The sequence below is a fragment of the Sphaerodactylus townsendi genome, linkage group LG03, assembly GCF_021028975.2.
Source record: "Sphaerodactylus townsendi isolate TG3544 linkage group LG03, MPM_Stown_v2.3, whole genome shotgun sequence".
Classification (NCBI taxonomy): Eukaryota; Metazoa; Chordata; class Lepidosauria; order Squamata; family Sphaerodactylidae; genus Sphaerodactylus; species Sphaerodactylus townsendi.
Window position 1 is genome coordinate 144,060,677 of NC_059427.1, and position 26,505 is coordinate 144,087,181.

Below are 26,505 nucleotides of genomic sequence, written 5' to 3' on the forward strand. Positions count from 1 at the left end.
GTGATGATTGAAGATCTGGATAAGCAAGCCTGCTCTTTTTCTTAATTCTGGATTAAGGAAGAGTATTTGATCCTATGTCTTTTATTGTTCCACACAAAGCTTAACAGGTCTCTCTTCCATTCAGTTATGATCTTGGATGTACCTATAATGGGTAAGTTTCTTGGAAAATAAATATCAAGTAGCTTTGGTAGGCACATGGTTTTTATCAACTCTATTTTCCCTGATATAGACATCACTGGGTATATTGGACCATTTTTTGCCAGGTCCTTTTTATTTTCCCATTCCATTTTGTCCCTGTAATTATTATTAAATAAGTGATTATTGTTTGTTTTCTAATCTCAATACCAGAAGATATGTGACTCCTTTTTTCACTCAATTTGAAGGTTTGTTTTTTTCCTATTATACTCTTTGTTTTTTCCTTTGGTGTTAAAATTAAATGTTAACAATAATTTTGTCTTGTTTTTTATTCAATGTGAATCCAGTGCAATTTGTTCCATATTCTTCAATAATTTTAAGAGTAGGTAAATTAAGTTCTGGTTTGGATTATCTATAAACAGTACTATGTCAGTCTGCATCACGGCTTTCAACTTTAGTAATTCCTGATTTTTTTTAACCCTTTATTCCTTTATAACAGGGGTTTTTTCACGTGTAATTTTATCCAGCAGTATTTCTAATGTCAGGTTGAAAATCGAGGTAAAGCGACAAGTGGGGCAGCCTTTTGACGGTACCTTTTTGAATATGTAATTTTTTTTAGATGTTGTCTCCATTAATAATTATATTTGCTGTTCTGTGTGTTAAGGGGAAATGGAATTCTACTGCATTTGCAAAGTTTCCCTATTATGCCCATCTGTGTCAAAAGTTGTTTCATATAAAGCCCAGCTGACATTATCAAAGGCTTTTTCCGATACAATGAATGTTAAAGCTACTTTGATGCTTGGACTCTAATCCAAATACTCAATTATGTCTATTACCGTTCTTATATTGGTAGTTATACTCCTATTTTTAATGAAGCCGGTTTGATCTTTTTTTTTGACATAATTCTGGTATTATGCTCTGTAAATCTTTGTGCTAAGATTGCCAGCGAAGATCTTAGTGAATCTGCATTCAGCAATGAGGATTGGCCTAAATCCACCTGCTGTTTGTTCTTCTTCTGTCATTTTTGGTATTAAGGTGATATTTGTTTGCTTCCAAGACTCTGGTAGCTTTGACGACACGAGAGTATTATTCATTATAATTAATAATTTAGAACCTAAGATGTCTTGGAATTTTTTATAATATTTAGCTGTATAGCCGTCTGGACCAGGAGCTTTGTTGGGCTTGGCTGCCGTAATGGCATTTATGATTTCTTCCAGCTCAATTGTTTTATTTAGGATTTCTAAATGTTTTTTTTCAATTGTACAATTAAGATTATCCTTAATATATTGTTTAATATCTTCTTCCTTTTGGGATTTTTGCTTATATAAGTCTGAGTAATATTTAACTATTTTATCCATTATATCACTTTGTGATGTTATATAACAGTCTCCTTCTTTTAATTTTGTAACCATTTTTTTCCCTTTCTCCAATCTTACTTTGTTAGCCACCCATTTTCCTAGATTTTTGGCATTATAAAAGTTCTTTTGTTTACTACATTTCAATTTATACAATGCTTCAGTTTGCCATTGATCATGCAGAAGGTCTTTTAATATTTTAATTCTGATTCTGATTTTTTTATTTCTTGGGCTCTTTCTTTGTTGTTGTTCTAATAAGGCAAGTTCTTCAATTATTTTTTTCTGCTTTTCTTCCTTCTTTTTTTTAAGTTTGTAACTTTCATGTGTAAGGATGCCCCTTATGAATGCTTTATGAGCATCCCATATAATATTTACGTCCTCAATTGAGTTGTCATTAAGTTGGAAATACTCTATTAATTTTTTATTACATTCCTTTTCCACTTCTTTGTTTTCAAGCAAATAGTCATTTAACTTCCATTGAGTAGATGTTCTATTAAGTTCTATTTGCCATATAATTGGGTTGTGGTCTGAAAATACTTTCGGCGAGATTGTTACATTTTTGGTTTTGATTGCAAACTGTTTAGACGCTAGGATCATATCTATCCTACTTGAGGTCTTATGTCTGTGAGAGTAGTGGGTGAAATCTTTAGCCCCGCCCCATTTTTCTCTCCAAATGTCCTTTAGTTGCAGGTTATCCATTATTTCAAAAAAGGCCGGGGGTAGTTTATCTTTTTTATTTTTTCCCTTTTTTTATTTCCACTAACTTTATCTATTGTGGGGTTTATTACCCCGTTGTAATCCCCCATACATATAAAGTTATCATATTGGTATTCTGTCAGTATTTTCAGTAGATTTTTAAAGTATTCCTGTTTTTTCTCGTTTGGGGCGTATACGCCTACTAATAATGTTTTAATTCCTGCTATGGTTATCTCTACTCCTATATGTCTTGCTTGGGGGTCCTCAAATTTTAATATTGGGTTTAGATGCTTTTTAGCAAATATTGCGACCCCCCTTTTTTTTGTGGTGCGCGATATGAAATAATTCTCCTATAGATCCTCTTTTAATTAATTCCTCGTCTTTTTTTTACATGTGTCTCTTGCAGACATACTATATCAAAATTTTCTTTTTGCAGAAAGTGGAAAAGTATTTTACGTTTTTTTGGTATGTTTAAGCCATTTATATTGTTTGAGAAAAGTTTTAGTTTCATTTTTCTATATTGTAATGTTTGCATGTTTAGGTGAAGATTAATTAATTATCTTTATGCGTTCCTAATATTTCATATGTTTTCATTCATTTATCTTATACATCAACATTCCATTTTCATTAAATATTGCATTGTCCAATATTTCATATTACATTATTGTCTTATAATAATTCTATTATCTATTATCTATTATCTAAGTCTATATGGTGTGAGTTAAATGTCCAAATATTCAGCTGAGCTTGATAAAGTTAATCAAAAAAACATCCTTAAATTATAAGCTCAAATATTTATCTCTCTATTATTTATCTCTCAATTCTGTAGTTTATCTAATTACCCTCTTCCCCCCCTCCATTCTTAAACATTTCTAATTTCTCCCTTTTCCGAGGAGATTGAAAGAAAGAAAAAAAAGATATTTGATTGAAAGAAAATTCATAATATATATATATATTTAATAAATTCATATAACTTATCTATAACCTGAATCTCAACCCTACTACCATTTGTCCTTCTTATATATAATTTCCAATCAGTAAACTTTTATATTTTGGTTATAATGTATAAAACATTTATACCTCTTAACATAATTATAATTTATTCAAACCCAGACTAGATTTTTCCATATCATTTCCAACCACCCGTCCCTTAAAATATAATATTATATCATATTATATTATACCATATTTAACAAGTACTTTTACCAAGTGGATTGTATTTTCATTGTACTGCATCTAGTCTTGCCAGGTCTTTTTTGTATTTCTGCATAAAGTCTTTCATCCTGTCTTCTGTGTCTATAGTCCATTTTTTTGCTTCTTGCTTTAGATAAGAGGAGAGCCTTCCTCAATGGTTCCTAAGCTTGATTATAAGAGCGTTTCCCTTCTTTTTCATGGAGCATCTGTCAAGGGTATATATTTTTCCTTTCTTCCTCCCTGATGGCAAAGGCCGGTATTTCTTTTTTGAGTAGAATACACTTCTTGACTGTCGATCTTTTAATTTTTGTGCTTAAGCTTGTTCCCTTAAGAGTGCATCTCTCTTTGTTTCTTTTTTTCTCAGGAAGAGGTGATAATAATATCCTGGGTAAAATTGCTATTGTCTATTTTAGCATATTTTGAGTTTACCCTGAATAATGAGTCTATTTCACCTTCCAACTCATCAGCCTCAAAATCAATGCAATCTGCTAGCTCTGTTATTATTCTCTTGTCTAGCTCTTCATTATTTATCTCTTTCAAGCCTCTGATTCGAATATTTTTTTCCTTGTTCTTTAATTCTTGTAGAAGTCTTTCTTCCAAAGATGCTATATATTTGTCTCTGTCATCCATCCTTTCCTCTATTGTTGTTATTCGTTCTTTCAGCTCTGTGACCTCTTGTCTAGTTGCTAGTATAGACTCCTCTAGTTGTTTTATCTGTGCAATTTCTTGTTTTACTTCTTTAAAGTTGTCTTTCATTTCTGCTTGCATCGATGTAATATTTTGTTGCATTGAGGACATCATTTCCATTAGGAGCTCTATTTTGGGGGTTGGTTCCGATCCCCTTCTCCCCAAGTTTATATCATCAAGCCCTGCTCCTTTCATTTGAGTCTTATCTTTACCTCTGTTTGTGTTAGCCATTTATATTATTGACAGGAATAGTGTTAACGTCTTCACCTTTCCGTAATACACTTAATCAGTCATTGTCATGTAGAGGCTTCACTTAGAAAACAAAAAAATCAGTCTCTTACTATTTAGCAAGTTCTGCCTCTCTTTCTTTTCAACGCAAGCTTATACGTGCCAGAGCGGCTCTTTCAGTCTCTATGCTCTGCACTGCTTCCTTGTTTCCTCTACGTCAGGACACTTCCTCTTATTACGCCTTCTCGCTGCTCTGTCTGCTCTCGCAGTTCCCTTAAAGCGACAGTATTCGAGACAGGCACTAATGATTTTCCGTGTTAATTATTGCTTTTGAAAAAGAAAAACCGTTCAACACCTTCGCGTTTTGATCAAATTCACATCAAGCGTAGCAGCTTCTATTGGCGAAGGCTAATCTTCCCCTTTTCTATCACCTCCACGGCTGCGTCTTATAACAGGATCCGCATAATCACGCTTTGGTGAGTTCACTTAAAGGAGTACAAACTCTTGTTAAAGTACCAGTTTCCTTTCACTCGATGTCTTATTATAATAAAGTTTTCCCATATATGTCTAAAAGGGTTTGGTTTGGCTGCAAGGTGAAGAAAAAAAACTCAGGGTAGAAGCTGTTTCCCCTGTTCACTTACTCCTTCCCCGTTCGTCGCTGCGGGTCTCTTTTCAAGGCTAGTTTATCCGTCTCGAAGTCGAAGCGCACAGTCCCCTTCCAAGGGGGGTCGGTGTGGGTGGGTTATTCTTCCAGCCTCCTGAAGTCACCCACCTCTCTCAATTTTAGAGACACCGCGGTTTTGGAGTGTGAATTTGGAGCGCCTCCGCAGAGACGTTACCGCAGCTCGCTCCCTTTGGAGGGCAAACTTGATGGCATTATATCAACTGAAGTCCCCCCTCTTTCCTCTCCAGGTTCCACCTCCAAATATCCAAGAATTTCCCATCCCAGACCCAGCAACCAGCCCAAAGAAGTCTGCCCCCCAGGTTTATCTCTCTGGAGTTTATTTTCCAATGGGTTTGCAGACAAAAATGCTTGGAAATGTGGAAGAGCAGCCGTGAAAGAGGAAGACCCCCAAATGAGCCAAAGTGACTCAAGAAAGGAAGCCACAGTCCTCCGTTTGCCAGACCTGAGAAAAGCTGTTAACTGGCTGTTGTGGATTTTCTGGGCTGTTGTTTTTTGTTTTTTATTTTATTTTATTTATTATTAAACTTATATACCGCCCTCCCCCGAAGGGCTCAGGGTGGTTCACAACTAGTAAACAAAACCAATAAGCAAATAAATAGACAACACCGTACATTTAGTACTGGTCCACATTAAAATACAGCGCTCAATCATAATATACCGTTTCAAGACAACAGATGGCATCCAACAGCTAAAACTCCTCTGGAGGGGGGACAGCAGGGCCCCAGCTGTTGAAAGGGGGGGCGGGCATCAGCGGCTGGCCTCCCCAAAAGCCCGGCGGAGTAGCTCTGTCTTGCAGGCCCTGCGAAACTCACCAAGATCCTGCAGGGCCCGGACAGCTGGAGGAAGAGTGTTCCACCAGGCAGGGGCCAGGGCCGTAAAAGCCCTGGCCCGAGTGGAAGCCAGCTGCATCATGGAGGGGCCGGGGACCACCAGCAAATTGGCCTCTGCCGAATGCAGAGGCCAAGTTGGGACATATGCTCTTAAGATTTCACCTGCATCTGAGACTGGCATCTTCAGAGGCTGCATGCCATGGCATGAAGTGTTGCTCTCCATGGCGCACTGTGACAGGTCTCTGAAGTTACCAGTCTTGGATGTGGGCAAAATCTTCGGAGCAAAAACCACCAGACTACAGCCTCCCAGCCAGAGGTGTATCTACAGAAAATGGAGCCTGGGGGCAAAATCTGAATTTTCCAGGCCCCTCCCCCCGCGCCCAGGTCTACCGGCTGGAGCTGGCGAGCGCAGCCTGGGCCTAGCAGCTCCCCATATAATTAGATGGCGTGTACCCAGGGACATGAGATACCCCATGTCCCTCTGGCAGATACACCCCTGCACCCAGCCTCCGACACACAGAACAGCCAGTTGATTCTGGCCATGAAAGCCTTCGACAAAACAGGGCTGTTAATGATCATGCACTTAAGAGGACATTGATGCATAGGGTGGCCAAAAGGTAGCAGCGACTTGCCAGCACTTAAGAAGAAGAAGAGTTGGATTTATATCCCCCCCTTTCTCTCCTGCAGGAGACTCAAAGGGGCTAACAAACGCCTTTCCCTTCCCCGCTCACAACAAATACCCTGTGAGGGAGGTGGGGCTGAGAGAGCTCTGAAGAACTATGACTAGCCCAAGGTCACCCAGCTGGCATGTGTTGGAGAATACAGGTTAATCTGAATTCCCCAGATAAGCCTCCACAGCTCCAGCAGCAGAGCAGGGAATCAAACCTGGTTCCTCCGGATTAGAGTACACCTGCTCTTAACCACTACACCACTGCTGCTCCTTAACATATCCACACAGGTTTGCCAGCCTCCAGGTGAGCTTAGAGATTTCCTGGAATTACAATTGATCTCCTGACAACATAGATCAGTTTTCCCGGAGAAAATGGCTACTTTGCAGGGAGGTGTCAGGATGGTCCCCTGACATCAAAAAGGGCTTTGATTTTTGTTATGTTAATGGGTTTCACTCTACTTTCGGTTTCCCACTGTTCTTGTGCTTTTGCAATGTGTAGTGAAGTTGACTGCGCCCAAGTACCAAATTGTTTTGATCAGGCTCCTCATGGCCTTGAGAACTAACGGCTGATATATTCTTACTCCGTACTGCCTGGCTTTGATATTTTGGGGGAAGGGAGGAAGGGGGGCACCACAGTGGGCATAAAAAGGGTGTTCTGGAAGTCAGTTCTCAGAACTGGCTTCTTCTGTGGCCACTCTGCCGTTTGTCAATAAAGACCTTTGATTGAAATCACCGAGTTCGTTATTGGTAACAGATCCAGGGCTTGACAGGAGGCACCTATGGCATTATACCTGGCTGAGGTCTCTCCCACTTCTCAAATCCCACCCTCCCTAAAAGGCAAGCATTCCTCCCAGATGAGGGGCCAAACTCTTACCTTCAGGTTCTTCACCCACAGCGGATAAGAGTGCATGTTGCCTGTGGAGGAAGAGGGCACAGGTGAGCTCCTTTGAAGGCCCAGCTGCTCTGTGCTCTAGCTGGGCCTTCAGGTGTCTGTTCAGGACAGTTAGTTGGCATGCAGAGATATGTCATCTGCCAGATCTGGGAATTTGTAGGGTTTCAAAATATATTCAAAGAGATACTTAGCAGAGGTGCAGAGTGAAAAAAATAAAGATAGGCCGGGATGCTTGAGTTGCTTTTGTCTTCCCTTTAGGGAAGGGTTAGAAGGGAAGCAAAACAACAACAGGCTATACTTCTCTATGACATATTTACAGTAAAAAAACTACATCTTGCAGCTAATTTGATAACTAGCCTCGTGGCTCACAACCAGTGTGTTCAAAGAAAGAAACAGAGTTAACTTTATAACCTCGGATTATGTGACTTCTGGCATGTAATCAAGGTCTGACTGACTGACCAATAGCTAATCAATAGAGCATGTCATAAAAGTGACCTCAGCAACTGATTTGCATATGAACAGTTAACCCTTTAGTAACCCTTTAGTAACTGGATTGTGACAGACACTTGCACAAATACCAACAGAATTCCAAGAGTTTAGCAACCCTCAAGGAACTGGGCTGCTTCAAACACAGTCCTTATCTCCTCTTCTAGCGGCAGAGTTTCATGCCTCTGTGCTTTGCCCGTTTGCATGGAACCAGGGGTCCATGTTCAGTTTGAAGCTTTGTCTGGTATGGAAATGTCTTCCATGCGGAAAAGGTGGAAGATTGCCCCATGAGGGCCAGCGACAGAACCCCACCTTCCCTGTAGGTCTTATTTCCAGAATGGAGACAACATCTTTGACGTTATTCTTCTTCAGGATTCCCAGGGTTGGCATTTCCCTCGTCTGTTGCAGCTAAGAATGACAACATTCTGCCCATGTGCAGCACATGAACTCCTCTGGTATCCATTTTAAAAGTGGACAGGGAAAAAAGTTGGGTTGTATGTTACCTGAGGACAGACTTTGATTGATCTCCTGTTCAAAGAGGTCAGCGAAGTCCTCTCCTGCATTTAGTTTCTCCAGGCGCTCATCAATGAACTGAGAAAAGTTGAAGACATGAGCAAGGACGTCAAAAGGTGAACGTCTGCAAACACAGTTATCATGAGTGCAGTCCCTGTGTTTTTCTGTTGGGACATAAAGGGCTATGGGATTAAGTCAAATTAAGAGGAGTCCTTGGGTATCTCAGTAGAGGAGATGTCAGAAGGCATCAGACAATCCAGTAGCAGGAACAAGACCAACCAAACAGACCGACCAAGCAGGCTGGAATTCACTGCCTTGGAAAGTTGTGAAGTCTCCTTCTTTGGAGGTTTTTAAACAGAGGCTGGATGAACATATGTTGGGAGTGCTTTGATCGTGTGTTCCTGCATGGCAGGGGGTTGGACTTGATGGCCCTTGAGGTCTCTTCCAACTCTATGATTCTATGACACCCACAGAAAACATACACCAAGGATACATGGGAGATGTTGGGAAGGTGAATGACTACAGAGGTTTGTGGTGCTTCAAACTCCAGAGTATTCAGCACACAAACACACACACACAGACATGGCCATGAGCCGACCTTCCCCCTAATCAGTGTCAGAAGAGTGGAACAGGGGGAGAAGTAATGTCAGGGGGATTGTGTTCTAGGTGATTGAGACGCATTCCTAACACAATGTAGTTGCTACAAGGAATATGTATCCAGCCTGCTATATACTACCACTGCCATTCTGCGGCATTCTTTCCTCGATCTTTACTTTATGACTTCACACACTGAACAGATAACTAGGCTTTCCCCTGACACTTTGCTCATGAGAACCGGGATTGTTCCTGTTATGTTGTGGGGGCAGGATGCCAGGTGACTCTCTATCCCTATCTGTCGCCGACCTTGGGGCGCCTTAGCTACAAACTAGCTCTTTTTCACATTTCATGGGGAAATGGGAGGGGGGACTAACGTCGGAATAAAGGGGATAGCAAAAGCCAGGTTCGCCAGAACTGGCTTTGTCAAGCTGGGTGCTTTGGTGCCTATCAATAATACACTACTGATCAACAATACAGATTCACGGTTCAAGACCTAACAAGTACTTCTCTCCTTGGGGGCCCATTGAAACTTGGAACTGGTCCTGAAATACCCCTGTGAAGAGATTGCATGCTGGGAGAAATCTTCAGGAGGGAACATTCTGTCTGAGTTATTTATGTTAGCCAATCAGAATCCACACAGTGGCAAGTAGTTCCTCTTGCTCTAAAACCCCTAGATACATCAGCCTGTACCTGCTTGAAGAGTTGCAGGTGTGTTGCCCGCTGCAGAAAGGTCTGCACGGAGCTGGATCCGTGCTTCAGAAAGGTCTCTTGACAAAAGGAGATGGGCTGTCCCTGAAGACAGAGGGAGAAAGGAGATGGTGGAAGGTGAGGAGCAAAACTGGGGCTTTGAGATGCAACAGACAAGGTTGTCATGTTTGTCCAAAGAAAAAACCCAAAGTCAATCCTATGAAATCCTTTTTGATCAACCGCAAAGAACAGCCTGCGAGCCGTTGAGGTCCCTCCTGGCTGCCAACTCTGGGTTCGAAAGTTCCTGGAGGTTTGGGGGGTGGAGCTTGGGGAGTGCAGGATTTGGGAAGGGGAAGAAGAAGAAGAGTTTGGATTTATATCCCCCCTCTCTCTCCTGTAAGGAGACTCAAAGGGGCCGACAAACTCCTTTCCCTTCCCCCCCCCACAACAAACACCCTGTCAGGTGGGTGGGGCTGAGAGAGCTCCGAAGAACTGTGACTAGCCCAAGCTCACCCAGCTAGCATGTGTTGGAGTGCACAGGCTAATCTAGTTCACCAGATAAGCCCCACAGCTCAATAGGGCAGTACAGGGAATCAAACCTGGTTCTTCAGATCAGAGTGCACCTGCTCTTAACCACTACATCACGCTTCAGAGTTCACCCTCTAAAGCAGCAGTTATAATCTTCATCTTCTTTTTCATCCTCTTCATCACCATTAATTACATGTGTACAATGCCATTCTGTTTGCAAGCTCAGGGTGGCTTTCAACAATATTAACTACAGTAAATTTTCCGAGTTAAAAACAATTAAAATCCCCTGCCTCTAGAAACCAGGTGGCAGCTAAATTTCATAATACAGGACAACATTATTCTAATTTATAAAACAGGATGGGAAGGAGAATGAAAGAGAGAGAAGTAAGTTGGTGTTTGCTGCCTCAACTATAAAATGACCTCTGTAGTCTGGAGATTGGATATGATTCTGTGAGTCAGTGACTATGTTTCCTGGACAAGGAGCACCGCGCCTTCCCTTGGTTGAGGAGGGGGCAAACTTGTCTCTCATAGAAGTAGTTACAAGTTTGGCACACCAGCACCCTGATGTGGAAGAGGCTGTGATTGGACTTGGACTTTTGCGTAACAGCAGCATTCAGGGCCTGGCTGACAACCGGATTTATCGAGGAGCTGAATTGGGGTTCACCTCTGTGCCTGATCCTCCACTGTTTAGGTGGGGGTGGGGATCTTACACTCATATTATCAAGAGTCTGGCGTGCTTTTCGCCAGAACTCTCCTTCTATGTTCCTGATACGTCTTCAATAAAATCCTTGAACCAACCAAGTGCATTATTGTCTGAACGGGGAATCTGACAATATCCCACCTTTCTCTCTAGGTGTGAGGATCTGTTATGCCAGTCGATAATTAAGACTCAGGAATATTTCTAGAGCTTCATTGAACTGTATCAAGTCCTGGGCTGGCACCCTGCCTTTTGCAGCTAGTATATATCTTCAATCATGACCCACTCAGGTGCTCCACCCTCCCACTGATTCCCACAATTGCCTGCATAAGAGAGAGAGAGAGTGTGAACAGAGCATTATCATGAGTTAGGCCAAGGCCAGCAACAGACAACCTCCCTTCTCCAGGAAATGGGAGAGAAGGGGATGGGGTGCATATTTCACTAGTTACAAGCAAGCAATGGAAAACAGAAAGGCCCATAAGCCACAGGTAACAGCAAGTGCAGGTGTGACCTTGGCTCCAGCCCGTTGATGCCAGGCCCAGAGGGAGCCAGGCCTGACACAAGGTGGCTTACAAGCTCCTTTCCCTTCCTCTCCCCACAACAGATAACTTGTGAAGAACTGTGACTAGCCCAAGGTCACCCAGCAGGAATGTAGGAGTGCAGTTACACATCTGGTCCACCAGATAAGCCTCTGCCGCTCGGGTGGAGGAGTGGGGAATCAAACCTGGTTCTCCAGATTAGAATCCACCTGCTCTTAACTACTACCCCACGCTTGGTCTCCAGGCCCCTGATCATTCTCGTCGCTCTCCTCTGTACCTGCCCCATTCTGTCTGCATCCTTTTTGAAGTGAGGTGTACTGCTGCCAGATTTGAGTCCAATAGCACCTTAGTGAGTAACAAGGTTTTGGGGGATATGAGCATCTGAGATTCAAAGCTCCCTTCACCAGATGGATCTCAAAAGCTCATACCCCACCCCACCCTCCTGCCCCCAAATCTTGCTGGTCTCTAAGATGCTCCTGGACTTGAATCGAGCTGTCCGACCGTAGACCAAGGAAGCAGCCCTCTGGAATGATGTTCATGTGTAATGAGGGCTATTACACACGGCAGTCCCGTTTAATGAGGGAGCCGACAAGCGAGCAAAACGGTGCAGTTTTTTACAGCCTCAGGTTTGATGCCACAAATGCTTCTATTAAGTTGAAGGGAGCCCCGTTCAACGACGCCTCTTCCTTTGGGTTGTCTGCCTCCAGGCTGGGCCCAGACTCTCTCGAAATTAAAGCCCGTCTCTAGATTGCAGAGATTGGCTCCCCCTGCAAGAAAGGGGCTGCTCTGGAGTGGGGGTGAGGGGTACTCTATGGCGTTAAACCCTGCTGGGGTCCCTTCCCAGCTCAAACCACACCCTCCCCCAAGCTACACCCCCAAATAGCCAGACATTTCCCAGTCCAGAGCTGGCAGCCCTCCTGGTCTGGTGGTCAAGAGGAGCAGCCCACGGAATGGTAAAACGCTCACCTGTTCATAAACCAGTGCCTGGCGGTAGCTGCCAAACAGTAGCGTCTGGGCCCGCAGGAAGGCTCGGGCTATTCCATCTCCAGTAGTTACCGACTGTTTCTTCAACTGGTATTTCAGGAAAGTAACCTGGAGGGAGGAGAAGGAGAAACTCATCTCCTGTGTAAGGTGGCAATGGCGGAGGGCGGGGGTGGGTGTCAAACTAATTTGTTGCAAGGGATGGATATAACATAAATGCAACTTGTTTGGGCTGGACCCTGGTGGTTGTGGGTGGCTGGCGAGCCCCCAGCAGGCTCCCAAGCCCAGACTGGCACTGGGGATGTGGGGGGGGGGGGGGGCTATCAGCTTGTGAGGGCCTATTGGGCCTGCGAACCAGCTGAGGCAACCCCTCCTGCTCCCAATCTGGGGAGGGGGGCTGCCTCAGCTGACTTACGGACCTGATAAGCCCTTGTTAAGGGCCCAGATCTGCCCCCTGGGCTGCATGTCTGACACCACTGGTCTAAGGTCCTTCTACATATTTTCAAAAGGATGCCCCAATCACACAACCTTTTTGTGTGATATTTCCAGGAACACAACCATACAGCTCTATCACAACATCTTATATTTATTGTCAGCGCCATTATCTTTGGGGGGTTGCCAACTCCCAGGTGGGGCCTGGATGGCCACTGAGCTCTAGACGACAGAGATCAGTTTCACTGGAGAAAATGGCTGCTTTGTAAGGGGGGGCGGAGACTTCTCAAACCCTGACCTCCCCAGGATCAACCCCCAAATCTCCAGGAATTTCCAGCCCACACTTGACAACCTTAGAAGATGGAGAGTGTGTCATTGGACAAGTTCTATGAGGCAGTTAATGCCTGATCCAGAGACTTTAAAAAATACTGCCCAGAAACCAAGTTTGATATTCTTGCATACCAGAAAACTGTTTGCAATATTCAAAGTCTGGTAAAAGTTATCAAAAGTTTAAACTGGACACTTCACCACTGTCCAGCATCACTGATGTCTGTAGGAAAAGCAAGAAGGTCTTGGGGACGGAGGGTGCCAGTCTGAGGTGGGGGAAGATGCTCCCTTAGATGGGACCCCTTCCTTAGCTGGTGATCAGATATCCTCTCGCACTGAGGATACCCCTCAGGGAGGTGGGGGGCTCCTTGTAGTGGGTGATTCGATCATTAGGAATATAGAGAGTTGGGTTTGTGACAGGCGTGATGACCGCATGGTGACTTGCCTGCCTGGTGCGAAGGTTGCAGATGTCACGCTTCGTCTAGATAGGCTGTTAGACAGTGCTGGGGTGGAGTCAGCAGTTGTGGTCCACATTGGCACTTTAACTTAGCATTTAAGAATGCTGGCAGGGAGGAGTTCTGGAAGCTAAATTTAGGCTGCTACAGGTAACAGGTTGAAGTCCAGGACCCCCAAAGGGTGGCATTCCCAGAAATGCTCCCCGTTCCATGCGCAGAGGCGAGAGCTAAACCAGCGGAGATCACAGGGTCTCAATCACGTGGATAGAGAAGGTGGTATAAGGCAGAGGGTTTCAGATTAAGGTCAGGAACTGGGGAACCTTTTTTGGGACAAAGGCAGAGCCTGTAGCTACAAAGGGGCCGAGGGCTTCATCTGAACCAAGAGGAACCAGGCTGCTGAGGCTCAGCATTTAAAAAGGTGGCAGAACAGCTTTTAAACTGAGCCTGGGGGGAAAGCCGACAGGAGCGCTGAGGGACTTCGGTTAGGAATACACAGTATCTAATAGGGATGCAGACAGAGAGAGGAGGTTTTTCCTAAATCAACCACATACAAGCGAGGAACATAACAATGTGCATGCTGACAAGGGATAGTGTCTACCAAAGACTTGAGGGTAAAGCACATAAATCCCAGGTTAAGGACAGAGACAGGGTATACAGGTGTCTCTATGCTAATGGTAGAAGCCTTCGACCTAAAATGGGGGAGCTGGAGTGCAGAGTTTTGAAGGAGGACTTTGATATAAGTGAGGCATTACAGAGAACCATGGTGGAATGATAGACTGAGGTGGGATGCTGTTATACCAGGCCTACAGGCTCTACTCAGGAAGGATAGGACAGGGCGCATTGGGATTGGAATTTGCCCTTTACATAAAAGACAGCATAGTGTCACATAAAATAGAAAATGAAAGGGGAGCTGGTTCCCACCTACAGAATCACTGGCAGGATATTAATACCGGGGGTGAAGGACAGTTTAATATTAGGAATATATTATAGATCCCCTGACCAAAGTGCACAAGAAGATTCTGAGATGGAAAAAAAAAAATTAGAGAGGCCAACAAAGAAAAACAAAAATGTAGTGGTAATGGGTGATTTTAACTATCCCCATATAAACTGGAAAAAATGCGTGTTAAGGTCATGAAGTAAGGAGAGAGCATTCCTGGACCAATAGCACAGATGACTGCAATGACTTAGAGCAGATGGTTGTGGAACCAACCAGGAGAGATGTGATCCTAGATCTAATTCTGTGTGGGACCCAGGACCTGGTGCAGGAAGTCCGGTGTTGTTGAGCCGATAGGGAACAGCAACCCACAATGCTGTCAGTTTCGAGTATCTTTGCATGCGAACAAACAGAGTGACAACTACTAATGTAGTTACATTAGCCTTCAGAAGGGGAAATTTCTCTCAAAAGATGAGGGGGATAGTGAGTCGCCTTGGGAAGCTGAAAGGGAAAATCAAAGGAATCAAAACTGTCCAGGATGCTTGGAGGTTGTTATTTAAAAAACACAGTAATAAAAAAAAGCTCAGCTGGAATGTGTTCCTTGGGTTAGGAAGAGCAGCACCCAGTCAAAAAAAAAAAGCCACCATGGTTAACAAAAGAAGGTTGAGGAAATTATCAGAAAAAAAAAAAATGTCTTTTAGAAAATGGAAGTCCAGTTTGACTGATAGAAGAATATGAGAGGGAACACAAATGGTGGCAAAAGAGAAGCAGAGGATTAGCTGTAAGGGAGGCAAAAAAAAAAAGATTATGAGGAGCGCGTAATGGCTGCGAACATCAAAAGAGCTCCAGCAACAAACAGTTCTTCAAAAATTACATCAAAAAGCAAGAAGCCAGCAAGGGAAGTGTAGGCTGAGTTAGATGACAAAGGAACAAAGGGTGTGCTAAAAGATGACAGAGAGATTGCAGAGAAGTTGAATGAATTCTTTGCATCACAATCTTCACCCCAGAGGAGGTGAGGAACGACCCTGCACCTGAACCAAGCATGTTAGGAGGCGATTCACAAGGGAACTAGCGATGATAGTGGTAGACAAGGGAAAGAAGTTCACAGCCATTGATAAACTAAATGCTGCCAAATCCCCTGGCTTTAAGATTGCATTCACCCAAGAGTTCTTAAAAGGCTCAAGCATGAGTGCGGATCTTCTCACTAATATGCAACTTATCCCTGAAATCCAGACTCCCATCCCTGAAGACTGGAAGATGGCCAATGTCACACCAATCTTTAAGAAAGGATCTAGGGGGGACGAGGGAAAGTACAAACCAGTCAGTTTTGACATCTGTTCCTGGCAAATTAGTAAAATCTATGTTAAAAGTGCCCATTATAAAACATGTAGAAAAGCAAGACCTGCTGAGAAAGAGTCAGCATGGCTTTTGCAGAGGCAAATCCTGTCTTCTAAAACTTTACTAGAGTTCTTTGAGGGTGTAAACAGGCATGTGGATAAGGGGGCACCAGTGGACATTGTCTACTTGGATTTCCAAAAGGCTTTTGACAAAGTTCCTCACCAGAGACTATTGAGAAAACTCAGCAATCAAAGAATAAGAGGGGAAGTCCTCCTATGGATTAAAAACTGGTTGAGAAACAGGAAGCAAAGAGTGGGTGTAAATGGGAAATTCTCACAATGGAGAGATGTAGGTAAAGATTGTCCCCCAAGGATCCGTTTTGGGACCCAGTGCTCTTTAACCTATTCATAAATGACCTGGAAGTAGGGGTGGGTAGCGTGGTGGCCAAGTTTGCAGATGATACAAAATTAATAGCAGTGTGGTGAGAACGCCAAAGGATTAGAAGAACTCCAAAGCGGACCTTACGATTAAATTAGGTGAGTGGGCTCCAGAAATGGCAAATGCAGTTCAATGTAGCAAAATGTAAAGTGATGCACATAGGGACGTCGAAGCTTCACATACACGCTACAGGGGTCCAGTGCTATCAGTCACAGACCAGAAGGAAAGGGATTTGGACGTCTTAGTTGATAGTTCCATGGGAATGTCAACTCAATGCATGGCAGCTGTGAAAAAGGCAAACTCTATGCTGGGGATCATTAGAAAAGGAATTGATAATAAAACTGCAAAGATTGTCATGCCCTTATATAAAGCAGTGGTCGCGACCGCGCCAGAATTTCTGTCTCCAGTTCTGATCGCTTGCGCATCTCCAAAAGGATATTGAGGAGATAGAAAAAGTGCAGAGAAGGGCAACAAAAGGATGATTGAGGGACTGGAGCACGCCTGCCTTATGAGGAGAGGCTGCAGCGTTTGGGACTCTTTAGTTTGGAGAGGAGGCGGCTGAGGGGGGATATGATTGAAGTCTACAAAATTATGCATGGGGTAGAAAATGTTGACAGAGAGAAATTTTTCTCTCTTTTCTCCTGCTTATACTAGAACCAGGGGGCATTCATTGAAAAATGTGGGGAAGGTAAGGACTAATAAAAGGCTTGCTTCTTCGCATAGCGTGTGATTGGTGTTTGGAATATGCTGCCACAGGAGGTGGTGATGGCCACTAACCTGGATAGCTTTAAAAGGGGCTTGGACAGATTTATGGAGGAGAAGTCGATTTATGGCTGCCAATCTTGATCCTCTTTGATCTGAGATTGCAAATGCCTTAACAGTCCAGGTGCTCGGGAGCAACAGCCGCAGAAGGCCATTGCTTTCACATCCTGCATGTGAGCTCCCAAAGGCACCTGGTGGGCCACTGCGAGTAGCAGAGAGCTGGACTAGATGGACTCTGGTCTGATCCAGCTGGCTTGTTCTTATGTTCTAATGTTCTTAAGAACTGAAAAACATATTTTAGGGATACAAAAATGCTCAGAACCAACACTTCAGTCTTAAGCAAGTATACTTGAAGAGCCACACTCCTGGAAAGTGTTCTAAAGCTGGCTCTGTAAATCAAATCAAAATAATAGTAACTAGGTGTAATGACATTGGCAAATAGTTGGGAAGGTTGTGAGTGGGAATAGCATTCCAGGAGGGGGTGGGAAGCAAGTCTGTGTCTACTTACAGGACATCCTCACCACAGAATTCCTGGCAACTTCCACAGCTACTCAGAAGTAAACAAGGGTGACTCTAGGAACCACCAAAAACTCTATGGCAGGAATCCTCAACGTGGTACACATGGGTGACATGTTACCCACTGATAGCTTTTCCTGGAACCTACAAAGCACTCTTAGAAAGTGGATGAGGCCGGGTGGAGCTTTTCCCCAGCAGCTGTCCAGATTAAAAGGCTTCCTGTTGAACAGAATTTCTGTCTGAAATGTTGAAAAGTTACTATTGGAGTTGCACAGAACTTCAATCCCTGACATTTTGATGGCCCCACCTCCTGTGGCAGCCATTTTGTGATTTTGCCCACACTATCTTTTGTCAGAATTCTAGAGGTGCTCACAGGCACAAAAAGACTTGGGACCTGCTATGTGGTAATCACCCAAAATCTCTATGGTTATCTTTTAGCGTTGACAGACTCCTTCCGGGGGCAGGGTCTCCCCTGCTTTGGGCTCCCAGACCTGGTGCTGTTCAACTCACCTGCAGGAATCTTATTAATGGCAACCCTATAATCTCACCACAAAGTTTCTGGCACGCTCTCAAGCTACCTTTATGACTTTCAAGTAGCTCTAGGAATCACCAGGATCTCTATGGTCAGAACTTCATGAAAGTAGATGAGGCCTTGTTTTGCTTTCTAATTTTTCTCTCTGGAATGATCACGTGGCCTCGTTTGGCGCCGGTTTATGCTGGCTGATCAGCTGAGCATCAGTAGGCAACAGCCACAAATGGAAACCCAGTGGGCAAATGGAAATAGCCGTTGTAAAATAAGCACTTTATGAAAACGATACGAACCACGTCACTTGGGAGGCTTTCTAGGTCCTGGAAGGGCGATTCCAATGTGTTGCTGTCGATGTTCAGAATGACCACATCTTCCAAGGCTTTGGACCTCACTCTCTAGAGAGACCCAAAGCAGAATTGAGAGATTAAAAACCGCATGCAGGCAATATGGTCTATTTGGGAAGGCGGGAATCCAAACAACAGCACAACCAGTGGTGGGATCCAAAATTTTTAATAACAGGTTCCGATGGTGGTCGGATTCAAGCAGTGGCGCCGCCACACACACGCACATGGCTAACATGGAAAAACTGAAAGCTAGAACCAAGTATATAGCAGTAAAATATCAAAATGTAAGAGAACTAGTCCAAAAGGGTGACATCAAGTTGGAATATGTTCCCACTGAACATAACTGTGCAGACATTCTAACCAAAGTGGGTACTTTACAAAAATACCAGAACATGCTACCTGAACTTGGTATTGTATCTGTACCTGATGTGTTGAACAATGAGTAATGTAACAATGTACCATATATTGTAAAATGTAAATAAAGCAGTCTGCACACAAGATGAGAAGGGGTGTCAGGGAATAAAAAAATGTGCTGTGCATCTTGTGAGCAGACAGATCAATGTGATCTAGATGACAGCACTTGTCAGACAAAAACACCTGTCAAAACCTGATGTACCTGTACAGAACCGGTTCAAACCCTGATCGCTGACCTTTACTGTGATAGGCTCACAGAAGTATAAAGGTAGAGCATGTTCAACTGTACTGTGTCTAGGGATTTCTGAGTTGCTGCGGAGCATGCTGTCCAATTGTTTGCTGATACACTGTAAATAACCTGCACCTAAAGATAAAGTCTTCTTTGGAAGTGAAACTACTTTATGGTGTTGGGTTGTTTCTTCTGCTGTGCCAAACCTATTGCAGCCGCACTCCTCCTGCCTCGGTAACACAGTTTCCGCAGTAAAAGGTCTACTCTGTCACGCACCTCCAGTCCCTATTGGGCAGGGAGGTTGCTTTAGTAACCCCTTCTCGGCACTCAGAAAAAATTAGTCACCACTTCTAGAGAAGTGGTGAGAACTGGTTGGATGGATCCCACCTCTGAGCACAACCAAAAATGTCATCATCAACAGGCTTTTGAATTCACCATAATGCCTCCCCAGACTGGATGTTATACCTACAAAGGGAGGACTGGAAAATGTTGGTGTGAAAGGACAGTCTCACAGGCAACATATGACAACTTTCAGGAAAATCTTTAATGGCTGCCAAGGAAAGACAAACACTGCTTAGAAATATAAAGCTGGATCTAGGGATCCCAAAGGGTCATCTAGTCCAATCCCCTACACAATGCAAGGAACCGGGAGCGCCCCAGAAGGCAAGATCGGGACAGGTGCAAAACCCCACGGGACGCGGGACAGATTGGTGTAAGGCGGGACTGTCCCGCCAAAAGCGGGACGTCTGGTCACCTTACATTAATTACAAACAAAATTGACGAAATTGGCATCTCTATTGAATGGGTAGGTTGTCCCATGCGGAAGCCTATAATAGCTTTTTAAAAAGATTACTAGAAACAGAATCTCAACACCTATTTGCAGCAGCATCCAAAACATGTTCACTCTTTAGCTCCTCGATACTATTTAAACAGGGGTGCACAGCAGATTATATGTGCATAATGCTGAACCCTAGCCTTAGGAGAGCCATATCAATGGCTAGATTTAATGTTCTGCCCTCAGCGCTGCTATATGGTAGATTTTTAAAAATAGAGGGAGCGAAGAGGTTCTGCTCCTGTAACTCAAATCAACTGGAAACTTTAGCCCTCTCCCTCTTCCATTGCCCTAAATATGAGGGAATTAGGGGAAAATATGCAAATGCTCTTCTCTTGAATTGTGACAGGATATCAGATACTCAAAAGATCTTATCCTTGCTAAATAATTCTGATCCTGTAGTTCAGGGGTGGGCAATTATTTTTTCCATGGGGCCGCATAAGAAACAGAAAATATTGTGGAGGGCCGGGCCAAAAGGCTGAACTCAATTCTGCATAATAGGGGCTGATAAGTGACAGACAGACATAATGGAAACTCTGCAGAGATCTGTAACATCCTAAATCTCAAGAGCCTGTCCCATATTCTTCAATCTGAAAGGGAACGTATAGAGAGGGGGGCAAAGGAATTGCATTTTTCTCATTTCTTTTGGATCCCTTTCTCAATCTGGTGCTGTGCTAAAAGTATGCTTGTAAACCTTTTCTTTTTAATAAATGCTTTTTAACTTTGGATGCTGGTAGTGGTTCTTTGTACCTCCAATCTTGGATGCGCTGTTTTTTAAGTGGGGGGCAACCAAGAGGGGGAAGGCTGGCAGTTGGCAACCAGCTATCCCTGCAAGGGCACACCTGGCAGTAAGAGCGGAGAAGTGGGAGAAACCGAGGCAAGGCCTCCGAGTTTGGAAGGAAAGCTAGGGATCCTGACCCTGCCCAGTGGGCAATTCCTACAACAGTCAGGTGGTGGCAGCGGTTACCAGAGAGAGAGAGAAACCACCAGGAGTTGTTAGGAACCTCTGGCAGATGGTAGGGAGGATTAGACCCTGCAGGCCAAAGCATCTCCCTCAATCATAACAAATAAAGAATGAAAGATTGAAAAATCAAAAGAGATTTTACAGTGGGGACTGCCAAATCAGAGAATAGTTCTGAAGAAGTCTCTTTGTATTATCTCTCCCCCCCCTGTTTTTATAACTCACAGATGTGCTGACCTATAAGGCTTCAAAGAAAAACATAAAATAACAAAGAGATGACAACTGAAAACAAAATACGGAACCAAAAGGTGCAAGACATAATTTGGATATTTTTAATTTAATTAAAAAAATTCTGTACTTTTGGGGGGGGCTTTATTATTTGAGCCTGAGTCCCAAGACAAATCACCTTCCTGGCCCCTTCTCTGATTAGCCACCACTGACAAATAGCATGACCATCTGAGCCTGCTTCCTTCACTGTGAGTGGGATGGAATTGCAGACTCACCTCCATGAGGCTGGTGTGGACTCCGATGAGGTAGGGCATAGGAGCGCTGCAGAGGCAAGACAGGGTATGAGTTAGAAGTAGATACAGGCGTAGCATCCTTAAAGACTGGCATCCCTATTTGCTCTAGAGAGAGCCAGTGTGGCGTAGTGGTTAAGAGAAGGTGCACTCAGTGGCGTAATGTCCATTGGGCAATGTGGGCAGCTGCCCAGGGCTCAGGAATTTTGTAGGGCATGCTCCTGCGTTTTTATTTTTGGTGTTATTTCACATGTAGGCCGGCAGGGGGCGTATTTGTAGAGATATTGGCACCACAATTTCAGGGTATCATAAGGAGACTGTCCTGATGATGCCTCCCAAGTTTGGTGCAGTTTGGTTCAGGGGGTCCAAAGTTATGGACCCCCAAATGGGTTGCCCCTATCCCCATTGTTTCCAATGGGAGCTAAGGAGATGGGGGCTGCACCTTTGAGGGTCCATAACTTTGTCCCCCCTGAACCAAGCTTCACCAAACTTTGGGGGGGGTGTCATCAGGACAGTCTCCTGATGATACCCTGAATTTTTGGTGTCACTAGTTTAACAATTGCACTCCTGACAGGCACCCCCAGAAATTTGCCCAAGAATCTTACTTCTGCATTGATTTTTTTTCCATTGATGTCAACGGGGAATTTTTGGTGCATCCTGTGGGGTGCACATTTCTGAAGGCACAGTCACAGAAGTTTCAGAGTATCTTCAGGAGATTGTCCTGATGACACCCCCTAAGTTTGGTGAAGTTTGGTTCAGGGGGGCTAAAGTTATGGACCCTCAAAGGGGCAGCCTCTATCTTCTATTAGCTCCCACTGAAAACAATGGGGGATGGGGCACCCCTTTTGGGAGTCCATTAACTTTGGCTTCCCTGAACCAAACTTCACCAAACTTGGGGGGTGTCATCAGGACGGTCTCCTGAAGATACCCTGAAATTTTGGTGTCACTAGCTTTAAAAATGCTGTTTTTTGTGGAACCCAGCAGGCTTCATGTGCTGGAGCAATGATACCCTGAAATTTTGGTGCCAATATCTCTAAAAATATGCCCTCCTGCAGGCTGAAATGCAAAAAAACACCAAAAAATAAAAATGCATTCGAGAATCTTGGATGTTACGGCAAGTTCGGATCGCGCAGAGTTCGGAGGGGGCGGGCTTGGCCTGATCCACGGATTGGGCCCAGCCAAGCCGAACTGCCAAGCCTTGGTGCCTGTACTCCGCCTCTTGTCAGCCCTGCTGCGTCCTCAGATGGATCTTTGTGGGGCGGCAGGACTAGCAGTCAGGGGTGCACGCGCACCTGGCCGACCCACCGACTGCGCCGCTCTCCCCTGGATGCCACTGTTGCCTGCCACCGCCCCCCCCCCCGGCATCTCATCCCTTTCGCCGGTAAGGGGGGCGCCTAAGTTCAGCCGGCAGGGAGGGGGGGAGCCACAAGCCACCAGGGGAGGAGGATGGGGGAGCTCGGCCTCCTTCCGCCGCCCATGGGGGGGCATCAAACTCAGGTTTTGCCCAGGGCTCCAGTTGCCCTCGTTACGCCCTAACCTGGAGAACCGAGTTTGATTCCCCGCTCTGCCACTTGAGCTGTGGAGGCTTATCTGGGGAACCAGATTAGCTTGTGTACTCCAACAGATGCCAGCTGGGTGACCTTGAGCTAGTCACAGCTCTCTCAGGGTGTTTGTTGTGAGGGGGGAAGGGAAAGGAGATTGTCAGCCCCTTTGAGTCTCCTTACAAGAGAGAAAGGGGGGGATATAAATCCAAACTCCTCTTCCTCTTCTTTATGCCCCCACCTTCAGAGATAAGGCCAGGGGTGTGGTGACCAGAGGCAGTGCATTTTCTGTGTTAATCCCCGCTCCCATTTTCCCGATTACATATATCTTGTAGTGATTACATTGAGCTAGGAATGCATCTCAATCAACTAGATACAATTCCCTTGACTATATGTGGCCCTGAAATATTTAAAATGCATTCATAAGAAAGAAAGCATGCTTGCTCACCAGCAGTAGTCCAGGAGGTGGGCAGGCAGGGCAGGGATGTAGATGTGTTGCCAGTGCATGGGATACAACATGGAGGCAGAGGCCTGCACACAGGCTGTGAGCTGCAAGAAGATACAGGAGCATGCCTTTCATTAAAAGTCCCTTCAGAAACCGCTGGAGACAATGTCTGGTTGGTGCCTAGCAACTGGCTGGAAATGGGGGCAGCCAGGGGGTGGCAGTGATTGCAGCCACCATTTGATGGGATCACTTCCAGCGCCTTGGTAAAGCTTTCAGGTTGTGCCAGAAGTGACGTCATCACACGGCAACAATATTTATTTCCTACACCCCCACCAACTCTCCTTCTGCCCATCAACTAGCTGAGCATTGGGGGACAGCAGCAGTAAATGCTGGGAGTTTGCCCACCATTAGCGGGCACTTGGTGGTCGTATAGTGAAGTGAAGAAGAGTTTTGGATTTATATCCCCCCCTTCCCTCCTGTAAGGAGACTCAAAGGGGCTGACAAACTCCTTCCCTGCCTCATCACAACAAACACCCTGAGAGGTAGGTGGGGCTGAGAGAGCTCCGAACAACTGTGACTATCCCAAGGTTACTGTGATGAAGTGGTTCTGTTCCTGTATCACAATCACACCTACCTGTGAAAAGGCTAGCTTTCATCTCTGGATGGAGAACAGGAAGGCCTATGCAAATGTACCAGAGTAAAACTTCAAAGGCCTAAATTACCTTGTGGCTGGATCAGACTTTTCCTGAGCCATGGAGACAAAGGCTAGGAAGATTCTGTTCTGTCACGAGGTGATTTGGGCCTTTGAAGTTTTACTCTAGTACATTTGCATAGACTTTCCTGTTCTCCCTCCAGAGATGAAAACTAGCCTCTTCACAGGTAGGTGTGATTATGATACAGTAACAGAACCACTTCAGCACAGTTACCCAGCTGGCACATGTTGGAGTGCACAAGCTAATCCAGTTCACCAGATAAGCCTCCACAGCTCAGGTGGCAGAGCGGGGAATCAAACCTGGTCACCCAGATTAGAGTACACCTTTTCTTAACCACTACACCACGCTGGCTCTCCAAGTGGTGTCGTGTGTATAAAACGTCCCCTTTGCATTTATGTGGAGCCTTAGAAGGTTCAAAGCGCCTCGCCTAGTCTTCACCTCTCATCTTCCCACTACAGGGTAGCACGTAAAATGGCTAACAAATATTTTAAAAATGTACAGCACAGTTATATGATCAAATAATCCAACAAATCAACAGAAATCTTAACTGAGTCTTATTGAAAGGAACAGCTGTTGGTGGGTGTTGGATAAACCTGAAGCAGAAAAACAACCCTGAAAATAACGTGTTGGCATTTTTCAAGGGGGGCGGCGGTTATGCCCAGAGAGAAACCAACTATAGAAGGAAGCTGAAAAAACAGCAGAGGCTGCAGTTTAAAGCTAGACCAGGCCAAGACCACAGTTCAACGTGGGCTCAACTCAGCATCCAGTTCTGCTCCTGCCTCTAAAGTCCACATGTGTCGCAGGCCCTTTCCCCACTTACCCTTTTCCGAGGGCAATTCCCAGCGCGCGGCATCTCTGGCGTGCGCCCGGGCGTCCCCACGACCGCGCTTTGCGCGGGGTCATCAAAAGGTGCCCTTTGAAAGAGCGCCAGGAATGCCTCGCGCTGAGGGGCGCGACAGCAGCAGCTTCGGGGCAGCTGCGCTGTCGCGGCCCCTCTCAGTGGGGAGTGCCGAGGGACCCCGCGCTACTCTCCTCGAGTAGCGCGGGGCTTAAGGGAAGTGGGGAAAGGGTTCAGCTCTGCATCACCTGCTGTTTCCCAGCTCCATGTGGAATCTGGAGGCAGGTATATTTTTGGGTTTAATAACCTGAATTTTTTTGGAAAACCCCCCAAAAGCCGATATGCAAACATTTCTGGCTCCAATAAACCCAAATGTGAAAAATATTATTTCTTTTGATTCTCTAGAATTCTTCATGAATGAGAGCTCAAGAGAACTTGAGAAATCTTCCACTCTGGTTAAATTTTAGTTGGCGCCCATATAAAGTAATACGCAGTCTGGTTTTGGAAGCTGTGTGCAAATCAGTGCAAATGTGTGCCAGCCTCGCTTTTTGTCTCCTGGGTGCTGGTATTTTTGCAAGCGTCTGTCACACTTCAGTCTTGAAAGAGTTAGCCATGTGTATGTAAACCAGTTACTGAGGTCACTGTTTTATGACCGGCTCTATCGATTAGCTATTGGTCAGTAAGTCAGACTTTGCCAATGTGCCTGTGGTCACTTAGTTAGAAGTTATAAAGTTAACTCTGTTTTCTTTGTTTGAGCAGAAGCCACGTGAGCAGAACACCACAATGTGACCACGAGGTAGCAAAGTGTAACCAAGTGTAGTAATGTAGAAATAAAGGATTTCTTGTTTTTCCCCATGTAACCCTCTCTAATAGTTAGTAAACTCATTTATATATAAAGCAACTGTGAATCAATGTATTGTTGAAGGCTTTCACGGCCGGAATCACCAGAGTGTTGTGGGTTTTCCGGGTTGTATGGCCATGTTCCAGTAGCATTTTCTGCTGACCTTTCGCCTGCATCTGTGGCTGGCATCTTCAGAGGATCTGATGGTAGTCAAGCAAGAGGCGTATATATGCCTGTGGAATGTCCAGGGTGGGAGAAAGGACCATTTGCATTGGTCAGGAGCAAATGCTACTGGAACACGGCCATACAACCCGGGAATCCCACAACACTCAACTGTGAATCGGCCTCTTCTGTTCTACTCTGCTAATATATATAACATTGCCGACACTGGGCTCAGCTGTTTGCAGTGTGGAACAAGTCCCCAGCAAGGTCCTGTCCAGCATAGCCCTTACCGTGCTGAGCTTGCTGGTGGTGAGCAGGATCCGTCTCTCATGGAGCAGGCTTGCGTAGAGCCCCAGCATGTTGTTCACATCCACAGCCACGACGAACTCGGTGAGGTTCCTCTGTGGGAAGGGCCAGAAGAAAAGATGGCGCTGCGGGCTCCTGGCTTCTCAAACATGTGAAGTGGTGGTGGTGGTGGAAAGGGCTACCAAGTTGCAGCTGACTCACAGCAATCCCTCACGGGGTTTTCAAGGTCA

The 26,505-nt window shown here is 44.9% G+C and overlaps 1 protein-coding gene across 1 annotated transcript in view; it reads right to left on the reverse strand.

Moving 5' to 3' along the window:
* The window catches only part of DENND1C (DENN domain containing 1C), a 61,471-nt gene that overhangs the window by 12,253 nt on the left and 22,713 nt on the right, over nt 1-26,505 (reverse strand). The window contains exons 10-17 of the mRNA XM_048490386.1: nt 26,260-26,370; nt 23,419-23,519; nt 21,415-21,460; nt 18,425-18,526; nt 12,386-12,511; nt 9,659-9,760; nt 8,362-8,449; nt 7,355-7,395 (exon numbers count right to left, since the gene is read on the reverse strand). Coding sequence (XP_048346343.1) covers nt 7,355-7,395; nt 8,362-8,449; nt 9,659-9,760; nt 12,386-12,511; nt 18,425-18,526; nt 21,415-21,460; nt 23,419-23,519; nt 26,260-26,370 — 717 coding nt within the window. The remainder of the gene's footprint in view (nt 1-7,354; nt 7,396-8,361; nt 8,450-9,658; nt 9,761-12,385; nt 12,512-18,424; nt 18,527-21,414; nt 21,461-23,418; nt 23,520-26,259; nt 26,371-26,505) is intronic.